This window comes from Mugil cephalus, chromosome 18, assembly GCF_022458985.1.
Source record: "Mugil cephalus isolate CIBA_MC_2020 chromosome 18, CIBA_Mcephalus_1.1, whole genome shotgun sequence".
Lineage (NCBI taxonomy): Eukaryota > Metazoa > Chordata > Actinopteri > Mugiliformes > Mugilidae > Mugil > Mugil cephalus.
Genome location: NC_061787.1, coordinates 3,889,801 through 3,912,206, shown reverse-complemented (window position 1 = coordinate 3,912,206; position 22,406 = coordinate 3,889,801). Strand labels below are relative to the sequence as shown.

The 22,406-nt window shown below is 41.8% G+C and overlaps 1 protein-coding gene across 2 annotated transcripts; it reads left to right on the top strand.

Moving 5' to 3' along the window:
* The first annotated feature begins 1,095 nt into the window (after positions 1-1,095).
* Positions 1,096-20,550, top strand: oplah (5-oxoprolinase, ATP-hydrolysing). 2 transcript variants are annotated; one of them, XM_047568700.1, is made up of 28 exons: positions 1,096-1,303; positions 2,000-2,189; positions 3,165-3,356; positions 3,881-3,995; positions 5,020-5,143; positions 5,338-5,533; positions 6,656-6,821; positions 6,942-7,080; positions 7,428-7,495; positions 9,040-9,215; positions 9,307-9,432; positions 9,548-9,660; positions 10,500-10,670; positions 11,984-12,121; positions 12,367-12,505; positions 13,342-13,454; positions 13,565-13,716; positions 13,798-13,958; positions 14,055-14,156; positions 15,291-15,465; positions 15,755-15,939; positions 16,022-16,168; positions 16,249-16,383; positions 17,418-17,567; positions 17,657-17,814; positions 17,897-18,057; positions 18,956-19,053; positions 20,029-20,550. In XM_047568700.1, exons 2-28 carry the CDS (start codon positions 2,019-2,021, stop codon positions 20,179-20,181), a joined length of 3,924 nt encoding a protein of 1,307 aa, XP_047424656.1. In that variant the 5' UTR covers positions 1,096-1,303; positions 2,000-2,018; the 3' UTR covers positions 20,182-20,550. The 2 variants fall into 2 exon arrangements, with proteins under 2 accessions (XP_047424656.1, XP_047424655.1); XM_047568699.1 differs by having other exon boundaries at positions 1,097-1,303; positions 1,994-2,189.
* The last annotated feature ends 1,856 nt before the right edge of the window (positions 20,551-22,406 follow it).

Sequence of the window (22,406 nt, the reverse complement as noted above, 5' to 3'; positions counted from 1 at the left end):
GCGTACTCTGCTTCATTTAGACCTGTTGTCCTCTTAAGTAGACACTTTGTCTTTGTCTTTGGTATTGGAGGGTCAGTAGACTTGTTTATTTATGCTTATTAACTTTTTTAGTTTGATATGACATGAAAATTTAAAAAACAATTCACAGGTACTCGTTTGAGGACGTTGGGATTTCCAATTCTGCCTTTGCATTAAAATAAAGAGCTTCATAGTTTGGTGCACATTGGTGACTTAAACCCTATTCCGCACGGGATTAGTTTCACCTGAGGACATCCCGTGATTCAAATATTAGCCCCCTACATCTGTGTTTCATGTAGCGCGTTCACGCGGGATAAACAAACTGTGTTTTTGTCAAATTTAGATTCCGTTGTTGTGGCTCTGCTACTTTCCATCTCACTCCACTGCATGTCGGAGACGGTTTTAATTACCTTGGACAATAAAAATATATTTTTGATACTCTTTATCCCAGGGAAGAAATAACCAACAACCTGGTGTTATCTAAATCAGTCCCACAATAAGATATGAACGCATTAATGATTAATTTAATGATTTCATTCGTGTAAACGGGTGAATACTTCAGGGACACCTCGACTTCGCACCCTAATATCTGTCCGAACTTTGAATTACAGCACATCCTTTATAATTCTTAAGAGACAAGAGGTAGAAAAAAAAGCTGCAAATCAAACAAAAGTCACCAAAAAGTAAAAAATTCACAGATATATCGATTCACACCGAATTAGTTTTATCAGAGGACCTCTGCGTTATGAGAATTATGGCAGGTAATATGTGGTGTAATTTTTTCATAGACCTCTGTGATTATTAGAAATGACTTGTGCGAATATGGCTTTAAATTATAATATGCAGTGAAATAAAGAAATTACAATGCATTTCAAACAAATGGTCTGGTCTCAGGGGTTGAAGGCACCCCTGTAGCTCTGCCCCTAGAATCGCCCCTGCTAGTGTATAGTTCAGGACACGTGTATTCCCCTGTTGTAGTTCTTTGGTTTCACCTGTGTGCGCGCTTGGCACAGCACAGCACAGCACAGCACAGCGGCCTCTCAGGACCACATTAACCCAGTAGCTCACATTTCAGACCCTCGGCTCCCTTACAGGGGGAGGGCGGAGTCAAAGCAGCAACCATCTGGACGAGAAACTCCTCCAGTTCTCTTCGACGCGCCGGGTTGTTCCTGTGCGGTTTGTAACGAGGGCTGCGCGTTGAGGTGAGGGGAGGAGGTTCCGCCTGTCGTCGGATTATCGGAGATTAACAGTTCGCCGGTGCAGCAGCAGACGCTCGGGCAGGCAGGTGAGTCAAGAGGCCGGTGATGTCGGTGCTTTCGTCGCCTCAAATCGAGCACGCTTTTCGGACTCAGCCGGCTGCAGCCACGGCGTTGCGAGTAAACAGCCGAGTCAAGAAAAGCTCATTTCGATGTCAGTAAATGCTGGTTTATGTGGTTTCTACACTGTCTTCTGCAGAACCCGAAGCGAGTTAATGTTTTTTTCCCCCACAGATCTTTTTGCAGGGTTCACCTGCAGAAATATGCATGTTTTTGTACATGACGCAATAGTCCTTTAAACCTACAACTCTCCTTGCATGTGTTTTTTTTCTTCTTTTGCAGAATATAGTTTACATTTTTTTCATTTGCAAGCTATATTCTGGTTTAAATTCGCAAAACTGGCATTTTTGAAAGTGCAGAAACCTGGATAGATAGTTTGCAAATTGGCAAATGTGAGATTCTTTCCTGCAGCTTGGATGCATCAGCTGTGTTTACTTACTTGTATGCATACTTTAGAAGTGTGTGTTTGTCTGTTCAGTCATGTGTGTCATGTGTCAAAGTCTTTGAGGGTCTGCAAGAGGAAGCAATAACAAGTCCTTTGTTGTGACTTTCTTTGTGAAACCCCCCTCCCTCCCTTTCTGCAGCTACTTCAAGCATTTCCCTTATCAGCACCGTAAAGACTCGACAATCTATATAATCTCACTCTCACTCCACTTAAGTTTCAGACTTCTCTCTCTCGTCGCCATGGCCGAGACTACGGGAAAATTTGACTTCGCCATCGACCGCGGTGGCACCTTCACGGATGTGTTTGCCCGGCTGCCCGACGGCCGGGAGAGGGTCCTGAAGCTTCTCTCCAGGGACCCCCAGAACTACAAAGACGCTCCCACTGAGGGGATCCGCAGGGTCCTGGAGGAGGTGAGGTGAAGGCCGTGTCCCGTTTCTCAAATACTGGCAAGAACTCTGTCAAGTTGGAAAGGTTAGGCAAGAAACTGTAGCTGTCTCAGCGGTTACAAAGCTTTGTTGCGCTTGTGGTTTTCAGGACATTTTACTAAAAATCTTGTATTTATAATTGGCAAGTAGCTCATAAAACTCACTTAATAAATCTCTCAGTATGTTTACATGCACGTGAAAAAACTAATTATTGCCTTAATCCGACTTTAACTGGAATTTACTGCAACTAAAGTGCATGTAAACACATTACTACGACTAAAATCTGAATTTTCCTTATCAGATGAGGACACACAGATAATATTCGATTTTCTCTGGCATGTATACGCCTTAATCAGACTTTAACTGGATAATCCGTGTGTGCATGCTCCACCACTGCTGCGCTGGCGTATGACCCAGAAACAAAAACATCCAAGATAGCCGGTCACAGAAGAAGAAGAAGGAGGTAAACAGAGTCGGTAGAAGAATCACCTGAGGGAGAGCACCATTTTATCTGCACCAGAAGTAGCGCGCACATTACGTATGAGATTGAAAAGCTGAATTATTATCCATCTGGTTATTGTTTAAATGCCAGTTTGCCACATGAACGATTCCAGTTGTATATTATATGAGGCTGTATTAACCTTCTGAAAAGACACATATCGCCACATATGTGGAGGAGGAGGACATATTCCCGTCATGTTTCTCGGTTGCATGTGAACTGGAACAAGGACCTCATTCAGAAACTTGAATTTTGAGCATAGCTCGATTAAGATGTGCATGTAAAGCCACTGATTGCTCAGGAAAGAAGTGTGCTGATTGAGCTTAAAAAGGTGTTTCAGGTCATATCCAGAGTGGAAATGCAAGATTATTATGAACGCAAGGCAAATAAAAACTAGATCGGACAGCAAAACATAAAACGAAGAAGTATGTATTTTAAATTTTGCATGCATTTATTGACAGGAAACGGGCAAGGCGTTTCCTCGTGACCAGCCCGTGGACACGTCCCTGATTGGCTGGATCCGAATGGGTACTACGGTGGCAACCAACGCGCTGCTGGAGAGAGAAGGAGAAAGAACGGCGCTCCTGGTCACAAAAGGCTTCAAGGACCTTCTCCACATCGGCACACAGGCCAGACCGAAGCTGTTTGACTTGGTCTGTATCACCCGTTAGTTTTCTTTGGGCCTATACAACCTCTTTAAGTATTTACTGCAGGCTGTGGTCATAAGTAGTCTGGGCGCAGGGGTTGTGTTGCTGCAAACACGAGGTTTACTTATAATGTTGTGTCACTGAGACTGGGGGCAGGTCCTGGAGTTTGACCCGACACCAGATGTACCATTCATGGTTTAAGTGGTCACTTATCTGTGAAGCCGTGTCACAGAACAGAGATAGTGGAATTTAGTAGAATGTGCAGATTTCAGCATTCACCTTGTGAAGCAGCATCATCCGTCTATTCCTTGAGACTCATTCACACAGTCACTCCTTAGAGAGCGTTTCATGCATAACTTTTAATTGAATTCAATGAATAAACCTTGAATCCTTAACTTGATAGGTTCATTCTCACCTGTTGATCACCGCTGACCGCTTTTGATCAGATGTCTCTTTTGTTAGCACACTTACTTTGAACTCACTGTTTTGAACTGTGTTTGGGTATATGACACATGTATATATGTGTGTAGGAGGTTGCGATGCCTGAGGTGTTGTATGAGGAGGTGATAGAGGTGGATGAGCGCGTCGTCCTCAGGCAAGATGGCTGCCAGCTACCCAGGAAAGATCCCAAACGCACCGTCACGGGTATAGCACACACAACTGCACGTTACTTTTTGTAGGGTGTGATGATGTATCAGTTGTGGTCCGAACTTATAATGCGTCACAAACCTTTTCACTGTCAGTTTCTTTGTGCTGCTACTCTTTTAAGCCGTGCTAGTGGTGTAGCTAAAGGCTATATCAGTCAAGTTTATCTTGACTTTTAGTAAAATGCTTTAGAAAGTTAGGATATTCTCATTTTAAGCATGTTAGCATACGATATTAGAGCCCAGAAGCTCCACTTTTGGCAAAATGCTATTATATGTATTCTACATTAATATACAGTATCCATATAAGTTTAATTACATCATTTTTAACTAGTATTTAAGCTCATTCTAGCTTCTTGAAAAAAATACTAGTGCACAAACAAGAACAAGATCTTACAGCTAAACTGGTAGCACTTAGCTAAAAAGAGCTAGAGGCTATAATGTGCTAACTTTATATCTTAACTAACATACAGTTAGAGTTTTAAACCACATCTTAAACAAACTTTAGCTACTTGTCAAAGTGCTATTGCACAAACAAGACAAAGATTTCACAGCCGCACGATGGCTAGCACATGTTAGCAGGTGCTAGTTATCAAGAGTTTTCAAGAGGCTAAAGTGAGCCGAAATGCTGGTTAAAAAAATTGTGTAATTAAACTTATATAGATATAACCTTATATCAGTAATAGATACAATAGCATTAAGCTAAAAGTGGGCTAACTATGACATGCTAACATGTCTAAAATGACAATATACTAACTTTCGAATGCTCAAGAAGTATAACGTTTATAATCTTAGCTTAGCATGCTAGCAACTGCTAATTATCGCTTGTATCATTTTAGCAAGTATGTAGAATTTTACCAAAAGTAAAATAAACTTGAATATTTCAGTTGCTTGAAAAAGTACAAGTGCACAAAGTTTTAATGTTGTAGCAACTGTATGCAGCTGTTGGTCACATCTGCCTGCCTGTTGCCTCAGTAATAGAGTATTTTAGAGTATATAACATAATTTGAATAATCCTTTCTCAGGCAGTACGGGGGATACTCTGGAGGTGTTGAGGGAGCTGGATTTGGAGCAAGTGGAGAAAGATCTGAGAGGAGTGTTGTCCCGTGGTATCACCAGCCTGGCTGTCCTTCTGCTGCACTCGTACACGTCAGTAGTAAAACTCGTTTCACATTTACCCAGAGGAGATCTTTATCTGATCTCTTATCCTGTCTTTCTCGCTGTATCTTTATTTAAAAAAGACCCAGACAAAGTTTACTCCTCGTTAAAAAGAAGGTGTGTTGCAGACTTTAAAGCACATAGACAAGGAGTGGTAGACTTACATAACGTTCTCTGCTTTGCAGATGGTCTGATCACGAGAAAGCGGTGGGAGCTCTGGCTCGCCGTCTGGGCTTCACCCAGGTTTCTCTTTCCAGCGAGGTCATGCCGATGGTGAGGGCGGTCCCTCGCGGTTACACGGTCTGCGCCGACGCCTACCTCACGCCAAAAATTCGTCAGTATTTGAAAGGCTTCACCTCTGGCTTCAGAGGTGGTCTGGAGGTGTGTTGTGTGTGTCCATAGGTGTGTTTTGTGTATATAGTAAGCTGCCATACAGGTACACATTTCAATGCCTTCAACCCCGGAGATCAAAGGCAGGATGTTTCCAGATGTTCCAGTAGCTATTTATCTTTTCATTGCAGAGTGAAAAACTACCCAAACTCTAAAATAATACCTGGACTCACATTTAAGCTACATGCTTGCGGTGTAGCTAAGAAAAAAAACGTTCATTTGGTCTTCTTTAACTTGAATAATAGCGCTGATTCTTTTATCAAGACAAACACATGTCAGGTATTTAAAAAATGTCACATATTCCTTTTTGTCTTGATAAAAGAATCAGCGTTGTTATTGAAGTTTTCACTTACTTTTGGTAAAGTTCTAAATACTCCAATACGCTAAAAAGATATAAGCGATAATTAGCAGCTGCTAGCATGCTAAGCTAAGATTGTAACTGATATACTTCTTGAACATTCAAAAGCTAGTGTATTCTCGTTTTAGTCATGTTAGCATGTCATAGTTAGCCCTGAAGCCCCACATTTAGCTTAATGCTGTTGTATGTATTATATATTGATATATGGTTATATCTCTGTAGGTTTAGTTACATTTTTTCTAACCAGTATTTCAGCTCACTTTAGCCTCTTGAAAAAGTACTAGTGCACAAACAAGACCAAGATTTTACAGCCACGCACATGTTTAATGTATGTGTATATTCTCCTTAAACCTAATTTAAAAAAACAAACAAAAAACAAACAAAACAAAGTGGTAGAAGGCTACAATATGCTAAGAAGTGGTAGAACTTTAATGGTCGTTTATATCTTAGCTAACATGCAGTTACAGTTTTAAACCACAACTTAAGCTAACTCTAGTTATTTTTTAAAGTGCTATTGCACAAACAGGCCGTACGATGACTACTGTGTGTTGCTGACATTAGCATGTGCTAGTTATAGGCGTTTATAAATCGCCTGTTACATAAATACTTAGGATTAACCCGAGGAGCATGCAGAAACTGCTATAAAACTGAAACCGTCCCTTTTCTTGCAGAACTGGAAGTAATGATAATTTATAACAGAAATGACATCAGAAGTGACACCAACAGCTTAACCTGTCACTTCCCTCTGTCCTCAGGACGTGGACGTGTTGTTCATGCAGTCAGATGGAGGTCTGACCCCCATGGATCAGTTCTGCGGTTCTCGGGCCGTTCTGTCCGGCCCGGCGGGGGGTGTGGTGGGGTACGCGATCACCTCTTACAGCCAGATGGAGAAAAAACCCGTGATTGGCTTCGACATGGGCGGTGAGTGCGTGTCGTGTCAAGTTTCTTTTAATTTCCCACACAGACACATTTGTGCTATAATTGTAAAAAGCTTCTTGCTGGTTGTCGTCCTCATGTTTGTTTTTTTTAATTTCCCTACAGGAACCTCCACTGATGTGAGTCGATATGCAGGCCAGTATGAACACGTGTTTGAAGCCACCACCGCCGGAGTCACCCTGCAGGCCCCTCAGCTGGATATCAACACCGTGGCTGCAGGTGGAGGATCTCGACTCTTTTTCAGGTTAGTTCGCACATTGTGCATTTCACTGTGGATTGTTTATCGCCTATGAACCCGCTGTCTTACGGGTGACCTCGGACTAAATATTAACAGGAGTCACCGTCTGTTCTTAGAAATTATACAGTATAATTTTTACGTACAGTGTGTTCCTAGTGGGACATTAACCCAGTGAAAGCTCGTTCAAATCTTGCGATAACTGTAATTTTGCCGCGTTTCTGTGTCAGATACTCATGCAATGTCATGCATTGTGTTCTTTCTCTTCACTACTACTCCATTATCACTATTTAAACTAAATTTGTTTGAAACCATTTCTCGTTCCTCTCTATTTCTTTACTTTCTTTCCCCACCAGATCAGGGATGTTTGTGGTTGGACCAGAGTCTGCAGGTGCACATCCAGGACCGGCCTGTTACAGAAAAGGTGACTATAGCCCTGTTCGCACTGGATTATTTTTAACCCGAGGACATCCTGTGATTCAGATATTACCCCCTACGTCTGTGTTTCATGTGGCGTATTCACACGAGATAAACAAACTCAGTGTTTTGCTCAAATTTACGTTCCATTGTTGTGGCTCTGCTACTTTCCATCTCACTTCACTGCGTGTAAGAGACAATTTTAATTACTTTGCAATATAATAGATGATAAAAATTTATTTTTGATGCTATTTATTCCAGGGAAGAGATTCCCAATGACCTGTCAGTATTTAAAAAAGCTCCACCTTTGCCGACGGACACGTTATGGGTTGATTCAAGGATTTTATCCGGCTAAATGGGCGAATAGTTCAGCGACATCTTGACTTTGTCAAAACTTTGAGTTAGAACCCATACTTCATAATTCTTAAGTGACCACGGGCAGAAAAAAAACACACATGGACGATTCGCACGGGATTAGGATCACAGACGACCTATGTGATTATTAGAAATTACCAGAGGTCTCCATACGAATAGGGTTTATCATTACTATAAGTAATAAGCTAGAAATTTCCATCTCACTTTCACCACCAGTAGTGGTTTTGTCGACTCTTTAAGTGACTAAATTGTGTCCAGCAGTGTTTCCCTATATATAAATAAATCCACAGACATGTATTTTTTTGTGTGTGTTCCTTTGCTTCACTCTAGGTTGATAATCTGATTTACGTAAACTGACACACGTTCGAGTGTCCAGCTGATTATATAACTGGACATTGCCTCACAGTTCTCAGTCGGAGCTGCAGTGTGTGCTTAGCAAAATAAAAACAGCATTCTTGGTGCTGTTGATATTCATCTCATGTAACATGGTTTCCAGCGGCTCTCACCTTTCACACAGTCTGACTGTTTGAGGGTGATGCTAGACATGGAAGCTGTAACGTATGTTCGTAGCATGTGCAAGTGAGAACCATTTACACTTGGGGTCTGCATACGCTCTGGATTCATCAAGCTTTTGTTTGCATTTTTAATTTCTCTAGGGTATCTAGGATTAGTAGGACTTAAGAAGTACAACAACTAATCTTTGAACAGGAAGTAGTTTTTTGAAAAGAATGTCCTCATATGTGGACACAGGGATTATTTTGCTGTTTAGTCACCGTGTGTGAATATAAAACTATATATTTCATTACCTTATGCAAAGACAGAATTACAAACAATGAAATCCCAGTGTCCTTAAATGCTATTAGTGATGTTGTAGCTCGTTACTATTGATAGAATTTGATAAATTTGCAAGTCAAACTAGAAAAGTTAATAAATTATAAATTATCAAGTTTTAACCGTAGAATTTGATGAGGTTTTTTCTGCTTTTGTCCCGTGTTCGGCTGCAGAATGAATCAGTTCTTACCCTGACTAGAGTGTTGACCCTTTCCTACCTCTAGATGGCAGACTAAAGCGTCCACTTATGAGGACAACAGGTCTAAATGAAGCAGAATCAGCTTTTAAAAAAAGAAAGACTTAATGTGTGTGATTTTTTTTATGTATTTTTTCCTTTTTTTCAAGGCGGCCCTCTGACTGTGACTGACGCTAACTTAGCTCTGGGGCGTCTCCTTCCTTCCTTCTTCCCTAAAATCTTCGGGCCCGGGGAGAACGAGCCGTTGTCCTTGGAGGAGACCACGAAGCACTTCCGCCAACTCACTGAAGAGATCAACCTCTTCCTGTCTTCTAGCCAGTCGCAGGCACTGATATTTACAGCTCACATTTCACGCTTCACATCATCGTGATCATGAAAAATTAATAAAAATTTTTTTTTAATGCTTGCATTTCAAGGCTGGCACAAACGGAGCCAACGGCTCGCACAACAGCACGTCAGAAATGAGCATGGAGGAGGTCGCCATGGGATTCATTCGCGTTGCAAACGAGGCCATGTGCCGACCAATCAGGGCTCTGACACAGGTATTTAGTTTTTTGGCTTCAGTCACCTTTAGCCTTCTAGAATTTGCAGTAATTAAAACTATTTTTTTTTCTTTCTTTCTCTACACCTCTTCCCCGACCTCCTACGCCGTCACAGGCCAAAGGTCACGACACATCTCAACACGTGTTGGCTTGTTTCGGGGGCGCAGGCGGCCAACACGCCTGCGCTATAGCACGAGCCCTCGGGATGAAGACCGTTTTTATACACAAGTAAGAAAGGCTGCGAGAGGCTATAGATGAAATCTGTCTATAATAATAAGAATATAATAATTTATAAAGCACTTTAAAAGCAACACAGCTGGCCAAACATGTCGAAGAATTGAATTATAAACAAAATTAAAATCGTAAAACAATCAAAGAATTAAAACAATAAGAGCCAACACCTCAAACTGAGTTAAAATGCAAAGAGAAAAAATGTCTTTTAAGAGAGGGTTGAAAAAGAAGTAGTGTACAGAGAGACCACGAGCGCACAGAGTGTGTTAGGGCTTGGCAGTAAACCGGTTCATACCGGATACCAGTATATATTTTCGTTATGGTAATGAATTATTAATATTCCGCCATACAGTTGTATTTGATTATAGAGCTTTCAGAACAATGTTTCAGCCCCTTTTTAATGTTGCTGCTTCACTGTGAGGTGAAGGTGAAGGTGAAGTCGTCCATTAAAAGGAGCCGTAACTGTTGTTTGGAGGTTTTCTGGTTTCAAAAAAAATCTGACATCAACCAAACAAACATTTTATGAAGGTGTTGTCGGGCTAAGGTTGCAAGTTGCACCACTTTTTATGCAGGGATGCATTTCAATAAGTTCACACCACATTTCTCACGCTCTCGATATAAAAGTCGCCGCCCATTAGTTACATATGAATGAATGAGAAGTTTATTATACTTCAGTCATTAGTTCATGGTTGGTTATAATGGTTCATGGATGGTTATAAATACATAAACTGTATATGTAAGAGATTCCTAACATGTGAATGGAAGAGGTGTGGCAGTCTGGATCAGCAGCCGTACCGCCCAGTCCTAACATGTGTGTGTGTGTGTGTGTTTTGCAGGTACAGTGGTGTGTTGTCAGCCTATGGCCTGGCTCTAGCTGATGTTGTGGAGGAGGTTCAGGAGCCGTGCTCGCTGCAGTACGAGCAGAACTCTTTCGGCGAGCTCGACCGGAGGGTGGAGCATCTCTCCAAGCGCTGCCACGATGCGCTTCACTCACGCGGCTTCACCAGGTCAGAACCAGCGAAAACACTGCACGCACCGGGCTCATGCTGCTGCACATCTGGTTACATCTCTCAGGGTTTATTGAGTTTTTAAGGTAATACAATTACACATAGTTTCTGCTCAAAATATGAAACACGTGAGTAAATAATAATAATTGAACATAGTAAAGAACAAAGTTTAAGAGTAGAAGGAAAGAAAATATGCATAAGGAACATAGCTACATTAATACAGGAAGAAATTTCTTGATAAAATCTCCATCTTTTCTCCAACAAACCTTCCCTCAGACGCAGCACACGAGTCATTTTTTCCACTGTCCATATTTCCTTTATTATTTCCAACCACTGGTTCCAATTAGGAGATTGAAGTTTGTACCAGTGTCTTGTGATGGCTTTTCGAGACACTGTATGAAGTATCTTAGCCAAGTAGCAAACCTCCACCTGCACCAAGTACAACATAACACATGTCATTGGGATCTCATATTATCCAAGCAACTCCAAAAAGTGTGTGTATGGTCTACATTTAGGGAACCACATTGTCTCTACCAGGGCCGAGGTGTTGATGATCTTTTACTCTGGTTTGAAAAATGCACTTTTTAACAAATAATTATTGGATCGTTCCATTTGTACCCGGACGTTAGAATTCCTGAGCTGGAATTTTCTTCTGGGGCGTTATAGTCAGAAAAGTCATGGAATCCTCTCTACCCCTGAGTTAAGTTACCAAGATGGCCTGTAATATTCCTTTTTTTTATAACTTCTGATTAGTTTTCATTGCATTAAATCAGTCGTACAGACAGTATTTTAACACACACATATGTTGAAATGCTGTTACAGTGTAACTTACGCTTTTCATGTGTTATATGGGAACTACAAGTCCACGTCGCCACTAACAGCGGCTAAAAAAAATAGCCTGGTAAAACCAAAACAGAGCCAAACACCATCGTGGCAAATTGTGGCAAACAATTAAAACTTTTGAATATTTTTTTATACATTTCTGCCTGGTGTGATCTTGTAAATTTCATCACTGTGAATAATTTAAGCAAAAAACACATGAGTTGGTTCAAGTTATCTGTTCCATTTACGATTTTTGGACCTTAATATTATAAAGCAGTAATATTAGTTAATATCAAAAAATTTTAAAAAACGTATTTACTAAATGTAAATATTGAACACATCAAGTTATATTTGGACTTTTCCCGACTTCTGTAACTGGAATGCCAGTAACTCAGGCGTGACATCATCCTGAGGTAAATGAAACGCACCACTAGTTATTCTCTGAACATTCCTCCGGACTGAAGCAGCGTTGTGTTTCTCGTCCTCGTCAGCGGTCAGATAACCACTGAGGTCTTCCTCCACCTGCGCTACGAGGGCACCGACTGCGCTCTCATGGTTACTGCTGCCGGTTACCCTAGCAACGCCCAGTCCTGTCAAGCCGGCGACTTCCGCGGCGCCTTCACCCAACGGTTTGGTCCTTTCTCTCTCATTTCTCTGCACCGGCGTTGACTCGTAAATCACTGCTGATCACACTTTTCCTGCTTCCTGTTTACACTGTAAAGGAACACGCTATCAAGCCGATGTATGATTTTTCCATCGTAGATAAGCTTTGTATACTATTGACCTTGCAGCTGTTTGCAGTACGTATGGTTTCCCATGCTCCCTGTGACCTACCGGGCTTCACGTGTTCTTCTCTGACCGTTTCGTCTTTCAGTTATCTGAAGGAGTTTGGATTTACCATCCCAGACAGACCCGTCATGGTGGATGACATCAGAGTGAGGGGTTGTGGGAAATCCGGCATCAAGTCAGTGCACAAGACAAAGGCGGGACACAGGCAGGCCAAACCCGTCACGGTGAGAGGACTCACTTCGTGTGAATGGACGCACACACAGCTCTTTGTATCGCACACATACAAACACGTGCACAGGACTTAAACCAGGATGGAAATAGATGGAAAAATAAAAAGTAGTGTATGGAAAAATATTCACGTTTCCAAGACTGTTTCTAAAACGTAAACGTATGTAAAAATAAATTAATAAATGGACTGAATTTATCTGGGTTAGATTTGTGTGAGCTACATTAGCTTTAATCTTCTGGAAATGACTTGGTGACATAACAACATATATATTCAGATTAATGAAAACAAACGATTAATTCCATAATTTATTTACATGACACACAACTATTTACTGATGGAAAGAGCATTTTCACCAAAGTGCTTCACATTCAACGTGTCATATAAAACATGTGAGATACAGATCAACGTGTATGTATCAACAAATGAAAAGCTATTAACACCCAGGGCGACCAGATGAAAATAAATAAATGAATGAATAAATAAAAACAGATCAAATGCCACTAAAAGCCAAGGAAAAAAGAAAAGGGGTGAGAAGCCCAGAGACATACGAACACCATGGAGGTATTTATAAATAATCTGAAGTTTTAAGTGTATCCTAAAGTGAACAGGGAGCCAGTGTAATGATGTGAGAAGGGGAATGATGTGGTCTCGCTTCTTTGACCTTGTTTATAACCTGGCGGCAGCGTTTAGGACTAGTTGGAGACAGAAGAAGGTGTTCTGGGTAATACCTGAGTAGAGGCAAAAAATTACAGTCTGGAAAAAGTATTTAGGGATTTTAAAATTTCAAATGTGTAAGACCCCAGATAACAGGTTTGTGTCCCCTCTGTGTAGATGACCAAGTGTTACTTTGAGGGCGGCTACCTCGACACCAGTGTGTATCTATGGGAGGAGCTGGCATGTGGTCACGACATCCAAGGACCAGCAATCATCATCGACAAAAACAGGCAGGCATTCACCACTGGAGACTAGTTTTCAAATGCAAAATGAATGTCTGTCTGTGTCGTAGTGTTTGTATTTCCGTATCTGTATAAATCTTTTTCTTCTCTTCCATCAGCACCATCCTCGTGGAGCCCTGCTGTGAAGCCCATCTGACAGAAGGGGGCGACGTTTGCGTGACCGTGGGCTCCGACCCTCACTGCGCTCTCGGCACCGAGCTCAACACCGTCCAGCTCTCGATCTTTTCCCACCGCTTCATGAGCATAGCGGGTAGGAAGCGACAGGAGGGGGATGAAAGGAAGAACAGAAGCTTAAGTTTAAGTTTTGCTCCGTTTTTTTCTCCGCCTACAGAGCAGATGGGCAGAGTTCTCCAAAGAACCTCCATCTCCACGAACATCAAGGAGCGCCTCGACTTCTCCTGCGCCGTGTTCGGACCAGATGGAGGTCTAGTGTCCAACGCGCCCCACATCCCCGTCCACCTGGGGGCCATGCAGGAGACTGTCCAGTACCAGGTGAGGGGTTTGTTTCTGAGTGCGGGTCCGTTTGCCGAAGCGTTCACGGTGTGATGGAGAGAGGGATGTTCTGTTTCTTTCTTTTCCTCTGTGCAGATCAGATCTGTGGGGAACAAGCTGAAAGAAGGGGACGTGATTCTAAGTAACCACCCGTGTGCCGGAGGCAGCCATCTCCCAGACCTCACAGTCATCACGCCAGTCAGTCAACCTTTCCTCTACGCACATATTCCTGCTTCCTTTCCTCTGTCTTCACTTAGTACGTTTACATGCACAGCTTAATGGAGCTAGGCTCAAAATTAGACTTTCTGAATGTGTATATGCTTCTTCTCAGTGGGTTAATACGGCTCCTTTCCAGTTGACCTATTATATAATAAATAACTAGAGTTGTTCATGAGGCAGGCCGGCATTTCAACACAACAAGTAGTAGTAGTAGTTCAGCTTTTTTAATCTCGTACATAATGTTTGCGCTACTTCTGGTGCAGATAAGATGGCGCTATCCCTCAGGTTGTTCTTCTACTGGCTCTGTTTACCTTCTTCTTCTTCAGGCGACCGGCTATCTTGGATGTTTTTGTTCTGAGGTCATACGTCAGCGCAGCGGTTGTGGAGCATGCACACACGCGTTTTCTAGTTAAATTCCAATTAAGATGTATAGAGGGTATGTACGTGATGTCACAGTTGGTGGAGGTCTCCATGTTACGGCCAATGAGTGGCAAAAAGTGACGAATGAGCATGGAGATTAGTAGCGATTTTTAGCTTCAATCATTGGCTTTAATAGTGTCTAAATTAATTAAAAAAAAATGGTGAAGAGCTGTTGTGCGATTGATTGAACCAACAATAAAACAATAAACGTAATATTTGTGATCACTCCTCATCGTCCTTTTAACGCTACAGTATTATATGGCTAACGTTAATTCTCAGTAAAACTCTTAGCATCAGCATCTTTTATTTAGCTACATTTATCATAATTGAAATGACCTAAAACTTAACTTAAACTAACTGAAACTGAGGCTAATCCACTTTTCCAAGTCCATACTAGTTTGCATGGATCACTGTCGAGTCCATTTGTCCTTAATTTGACCTGATAATCCACATTTTCCTGGTCTCACTGTATTTACTGATACACTTTACCATGTGTTTGCCACTCGGGGCAGTGATGTCAATGCATCCCCTCTGCACATGCCAGAGAAAATCGATTTCCAATCACATTATCTGAGTGTCTTAATTCAGAGTAACGTGTTTACATGCGCTTACATTGTCCAGTTAAAGTCGGATTAAGGCAATAATCTGTTTTAAACGTACTAACTTCCTTCTCTCGGCCTCTTCTCACCCCAGGTGTTCAGAAAAGGGGTGAGCGGCCCCGTGTTCTTCGTAGCCAGCAGGGGGCACCATGCTGACATCGGAGGCATCACCCCGGGCTCCATGCCCCCACACTCCACCACCCTGCAGCAGGAGGGCGCTGTCTTCACCTCCTTTAAACTGGTCACTGGTGGCGTCTTCCAGGAGGAAGGTGAGGTTTAGAAAGTCTAAACATAACAAAAATTACATTGAAAACATTAACTGCAAATATTCCAATAAAAGTAACTGCTTTTCCTCAGTTTTACACAGTTCACACAGTCATGAATGTCAACCGATGTTCTTGATTGACGCACCAACAAGCTAGCAAAGCATTCTGGGATTTGCAGTGTATCATAGACATTTGAAATGATGTAACATTCACAGTATTGAGATGTTTCTCTTTGTCTCTCTTTTTGTCTCTGGACTCCTCCTCCTCACATACCATTTTCTCCCCATATCAGCTGTGACCGAGGCCCTGATGGCTCCAGCCCAGTACCCAGACTGCTCTGGGACTCGTAATCTCCATGACAACCTGTCAGACCTCCGGGCTCAGGTGGCGGCCAATCAGAGAGGCAGCCAGCTGGTGGGGGAGTTGATTGACAGCTACGGGCTGGCCGTGGTTCAGGCGTACATGGGCTACATCCAGGTAACTGTGGTGTTAACTGTTAACGGTTGTGTTTCTGAAAGGAGGCGGCGGCGGTTAAACTTTAACGGCTCTTCTGCTCCAGAGTAATGCAGAGCTGGCTGTGAGGGACATGCTGAAAGACTTCGCGCGTCGTCGACGGCAACAGACCGGCTCCTTGGAGGTGGAGTCGGAGGATTTCATGGATGACGGGACGCCGATCAGACTCCGGGTCCAGATTAATGAAGAAGAGGTGAGTGGGGAGATTTGAATTAACAGGACAACGTGCACAGTGTGGGTGCAGTTAAATGTTTAAAGCTCCGTCGTTTACAGGGCAGTGCGGTGTTTGACTTCACCGGGACGGGAACAGAGGTGTGGGGGAACTGCAACGCTCCACGAGCCATCACCCTCTCTGCTCTCATCTATTGCCTGCGGTGCATGGTGGGACAGGACATTCCCCTCAACCAGGTAACGTCAGGGTTTATTTTACAGGAGCCCTTTGGCGACTTACAGGGAGTTTCGATTTCATGTTTCCTCTTTAGTATTTCTCGTTGCTTCTCCATCTCTGTAGTTTTCAAATTGATTTTGGATTTACAAGGAATCAGAGAGGTTAACTGAGGAGGTTTGGAGAACAAACAAACATTTGTATGACTCGTCGTTATTGTTGAAAGTGAAGCAGGACAAGCAAAAATGAGCCACAGCGCCGACTAGTGTTTGGGTGAAGTTGTTACACTCACACTGTTGTTGGCTACATGCATAAATTTAGGCGTCGAACTCCTTCAGTGCCCCAAAAAAGCGCCTTTACAAAAACTATTAAGGTTTAGTTGTGTTTGCTCTAAGTCGTGCCAAAAGAATCAGTCCAATCAGAAACATATTCTTCATTCCTTGCACAGAATAATCTATGGCCACTAGAGATGCTGACATCAGTGCTGAGTCTTACGGTAGTAACTAGACTGAAAAGAAACAGAATTGGGTGCTTCATTACAGTGCCAGTGACTTTTTAGTTAGCTTAGCTTACCCCTTAGCTCTATTTCTGCACGTTATGTCACGTTGGTTTTTCACCTGCATGGACTCCACTGAAGAAAGCACTGGGTTAAGGTAAAATGGTCAAAAGTCTGGCTGTACTTCACCTCAAAAGTTTCAGTCTCTGCAACCGGCAACAAGTGCTCTGAGGAGATATCGTGCAGGGCAGGTAACACCTGGAGTTTGATTAAACATCTGATGACACAGCATTTTTTTAAAAGCCTTTAAATGTAGTATCTGGTAGCGCCACTGGTTTCATTAGGAGAATTATGACAGTTTGTTGTGATTTGTATTTTATATTGGTTAATTTATTTCTCAGTTGTATTTATATTATTTAAATTAATATTCTGTCCAACTTGAACGTCACAAAATGCCGTTTCAAAAGCTCCAGTATTGAATAAAACATCCGACACCCATCCCTAATGACCACTGCTTTTATATAAATATATATATATTATATTTTGTTTTTCTCAATGCAGGGTTGTCTGGCACCAATCAAAGTTATCATCCCCCCTGGCTCCATCCTCCAGCCTTCCCAGAATGCAGCTGTGGTTGGAGGAAATGTGCTCACGTCCCAGAGGGTGGTCGACGTCATTTTCAAAGCGTTTGAGGTTTGCGCCGCCTCACAGGTACGTGACAGAGAGAGAGACAGAGAGAGACGCTACATCCGTCACGTCTCCTGGATTTCTTTCTATATTTATTATCCTGTTTCCTTCAGGGGTGCATGAACAACATTTCCTTTGGGAGCGAGAGGGTTGGTTACTATGAGACCGTGGCCGGGGGGGCCGGGGCGGGACCGGGCTGGAACGGGCGGAGTGGAGTCCACAGTCACATGACCAACACCCGCATCACAGACCCAGAGATTCTGGAGAAGAGGTGAGTCCACATTTCAGCTGAGGAAGTCTAGTTTTTTTCAGGTTATTCATCTGTACGTTGCTCTTGTACATTGTTCTTCCAGATATCCAGTGATTTTAGAGCAGTTCTCTCTGAGGCCTGAATCAGGAGGTGTGGGCAAATACTGCGGAGGGGACGGTGTCATCCGTAAACTTCTGTTCAGGGACAACGTGGTTCTGTCTGTGCTGACGGAGAGGAGAGCCACGCGCCCCTACGGCCTCCAGGGTAACCTGTAATTTAATATGATGTCTTTATCCTTTATTTCCTCTTAAAACGAGCCCATGCTGTTGCCATGAGAACATTTTGCATATGGTGCGTTCCATTTGTACCCAGAAGTCAGAGTTTCCTACTGAGAAAGTCGTAGGATCCTCACTGCCTCCGAGTTGAGTTTCCAAGATGGCCGCCCCGTGTGTAAACAGTAATTAGAAGCTCCTGTAATATTGCATTTATTAGCACTTGTGGTTAGTTTCACTAAATCAGTCGTACAGACAATATTTAAACACACACATTTGTTGAAATGCTGTTACAGTGTAATTTAAGTTTTTAAGTGTTATATGGGAACTACAAGCCCATGTCATGCTAACAAGGCTAAAAACAATAGTCAGGAAAAACCAAAACAGAGAAAAACATCATCGTGGCAAACTGTGATTAATAGGGTAATTTTTCTACATTTAAATTAAATTAAATTAAATTAAAACTTTTGAGTATTTTTTATAAATTTCTGCCTCGTGTCGTCTTGTAGATTTCATCACTGTAAATAATTTTAGTAAAAAACTCATGAGTTGGTTTCAGGGTACGTTCCAGTTACAATTTGTGTCACTTAAATAGCCTAAATTTTAACACTATAGCAATAATATTAGTTAATATTGAGATTTTTTTTAATAATTGAAGATGTAAATTTTAAAAAAAAATGTAAATATTGAACACACCAAGTTATATTGGGACAAGACAAGAGCTTTCATGGACGCAACCATCTAGTTTTCCATCTTCTGTAACTGGAACGCCGATAACTCGGGTGTGACGTCATTCCCAGCTCCAAACTCACAACCTCCGAGGTAAATGGAACGCACCGTTTCTTTATAGTGTTCATGATTTTATGGTTTCTGTGTCTCTGATGGTTCAGGAGGTGAGAATGGTGAAGCAGGACTGAACCTCCTTCACAGAGCCGACGGCCGAGTCCTCAACCTGGGAGCCAAGACCAGCGTCAGCCTGCAGCCGGGGGTAAGACTCTCACACTGTAGGAGACCTGGCAGGACCACATACCCTCTAATCTATATATGTCAAACTCAGGCACATGTTGTGATTATATTTGGCACGCGGGGTCATTTCAAATGTCTGTTAGAGCTGGCCTGCAAGTGTATATACTGCAAATCCCAGAATGCTTTGCTAGTTCGTTGGTGCATCAATCAAAACCATTGATTGACATTCAAAATTCAAAATGAACCTCCGGAGACCCTGCGTCCTCGTATGGGGACATTAACGTGAATTTCTGCTTTAATTTAAACTTTTTCCCTCATAACTAGATACTAGTTGGTGTAAAAATATGATGATTCTGCAGCAGATCACGTAAGAAAAGTGCAAAAATTTGCAAAACCTCATAAAATTTTACAGTTTAAACTTGTTTATTTATGCTGATTAACTTCTCGTCTAACGAGCTATAACTTCCCTAATTAGCAAGTACTCCGTTTGAGGACATTGGGAATTCATTATTTGCAATTCTGCTTTTGCACAGCAACGTTCAGACATGAAAATCAACATTTTTTGTTACATACTGGTAACTTTATCATAATATTCCATGAAATAATCCCAGTGTCCACGTATGAGGACACACATTACAAACACCAGTCAGCACTGCGTCTTTTTTTGCTAGTTGGGTTAATTTTTATTTATACTTCCTGCTTCACTTTTGGATAAATTTCACCCAAACTTCAACAAACACAAGTCGTATAAATGTTTTTATCTCTTTCCTCGAAGTGTCCCATCTGTATTGATCCAAAACAATCAATGCAAAAATTGCGGAGATGGAAAAGCAGCGGGAAATACTAAAGCACAAACATGCTACTAGCAAGTGGACCAATCACAGCTCTTGCAGCCTGTGTTGCCGTGCACTAGACTTAACTTAACACAGACAGTTTAAAATGCCTATAATTCATTTGTGACGGTTTTAATCAGCTCCTCCTGTGTCTCCCCCTGCAGGACATGTTCTGCCTCTACACCCCAGGAGGAGGCGGATACGGAAAGGAGGAGGAAGTAAACAGCGGCCGTCAGACCAAGAGGAGGCGCCTGAACGAGACGTTCGCCGAGCGGGGCAGCGTCTTTGAGTACCGGATGGCACAAGAGGGAGTGTGAGAGGAAACGAGGGAGAGTTGAGAGAAGAGGGTCAAAGAAATGGTCAGAGACTTTTAGGTGGTAAGATCAGCTAAACACTAAAACTAAAAGATGGTTCTCAGTAACACCGTTGTGCTTTATGTGTGTGTAGATGTCACGTGTCACATATGACGTTAACAGACTTACGTTCACGTTAGCAGGGAAGGTGATCGGCTCCAATTCAGACCAAATACGGCATCAGAAAGATCACGTGTGGCTCAGTTTAACATTCCTCTTGTTAACTGGAATAGTTTCTGTTCCGGTACTAACTCCACTCTGCCAACCACTTCTCCATGTAGCTTAAGTTCTGTTATTTTAACAAGACTGACAAATAAATTCCATTTCTACTGATGAGGTCGACGTCGTCCACTTTTTGTGATCTTTTAATGAAAGCTTCACATTATAGATGTAGATGTAGCAGGAAGACGGGTCAAAGTTTATTTCTAAAGCACTTTTAAAAACAACTTTACAAACTGATGATACATACACTTAATTCATTAAACAGTAATGGAATAAAAATGAACACAACTTTAAAAACAAAAATACAAACATTGAAGAATAAAAATAAAAGGATAAAAGCCGAAGAAGATAGATTATTTCTACTAGTAGTGTGGTAGTTTTATTATTTATCGTTATATTGCCATTTTAGCGCAAATGGTACTAATTTAGACCAAAGAGCACTTTGTTTTGTATTTTATTTTATACTCCTTTGCATTTGGTGCATAAATACAATTGTACTCAAAGGTTTGTAATAAAATACTTAAGCTAATCTTTAAGCAGCATTACACAAACAGTTTGGCTGATATACAAAACGCTGAAGGTGCCAGTTTCAATACTTTAGATTTGGTTCATATTTAAATATTTAGACTCTAAATTACTGTTGAAACTGAAAGATTTGAGAACGATATTGTGAATATAAAGTGTAATTGATCAGTAGGTACAGATAGATAGATGCTTTATTTATTCAGTGTCCAGTAGCTTCATCACATACAAACAGATATTTAAGTTAAATTATAATTAAATAGGTGAATAGGTGCAAAGATTAATCAGATAAAATTCAAATTCCAATAGTTTTTTCATTTTGTTGGTACATCTCTGTCTCGGTGCCATATTAGAAATGGTTGTGGGTCAGATTATATTCCTCTTTAACACAGTAATATAACACATTACTGTTGATAACGTCAGTAATCACATTACAGTTACGTATCAGAAATGATCTCATTAGTTGCTCTTCTTTATGAGACGACCCAAACACGAATCTGTGACATGTAGACTTGACTCAAGGAGAAGACGAGGAAACGCTGACAGGTTATAGCTACTTAATGTTTTGGAGGAAATGTCTCCACGGTGAAATCGCTGTCTTCGAAATTTACTGAGCAAAATTCACATAATACGGAGCAGACGCCATCAGACAAGAAACATTTGCAAGAAAGAGATAAAAGAAACTTTAGCAGCTATTTATAATTAATCTGTCCCTCATCCCTTCACTAAAATATGTTGGATTCATGTTTATGTGTATTTAAAGAAATTTAAATTTGTGGGGGGAAATTAAAAATAAATATATATAAAAAAATGTCTAATCAACCAAAGATGACAATGATAATTCACTGGACATATTGAGTGAAAATACATTAATCCAATTAATCCATTCCAGTTATTGCACTTAAACAGAAAAAGTGTTGGTGTTGTTCATGATTGGCCCAAAACAACAATCGATATTAAGACATCGATATTGTATCGGAAGTATCGTGATATATTGCCATATCGACATTTTGTCCCGCCCCTAATAATTGTTGAGATTTATAAAGTAGTTTGTGCTTCTTATAGAAGCAAAAAGAACCAAACCAGGTCTCATTCGTTATTGGTCCTAAATGAACCACCACGCTCATGTATAGCAGGTCGTCCCATACTGGATCGTTGAGTTGCCTGGGGGAGGGGAGGGGAGGGGAGGGGACGGTGGGGGACATGTCCCTTTTCAAAGCACTGTCTCCCCCCTCCTCCCACCCCCACCCCCACCCCTGGCTCAGGAATGATTTCAGAGCAGAGGAGGACTGACGGTGAAGGAGTGCAGGCATGCGTAGGCAGCAGATAAAGAGATAGCGGCCACAGTGGGGGGAGCGGCGGGGGGAGCAGAGGGGGGAGCAGCGGGAGGCTGACGGCCGCTGGACTGTGGATGTAAATCAGCTGCTCTGTGTGGGTATAGGTTG

What these genes read in the sequence shown, in the direction of transcription:
- oplah (XM_047568700.1), top strand. Translation starts at nt 2,019, where the DNA reads ATGGCCGAGACTACGGGAAAATTTGACTTCGCCATCGACCGCGGTGGC. An exon ending in GCTTCAGAGGTGGTCTGGAG is followed by an intron (nt 5,534 to 6,655) that starts GTGTGTTGTGTG and finishes CTCTGTCCTCAG; the next exon opens with GACGTGGACGTGTTGTTCAT. An exon ending in GCGTCAGCCTGCAGCCGGGG is followed by an intron (nt 19,054 to 20,028) that starts GTAAGACTCTCA and finishes CTCCCCCTGCAG; the next exon opens with GACATGTTCTGCCTCTACAC.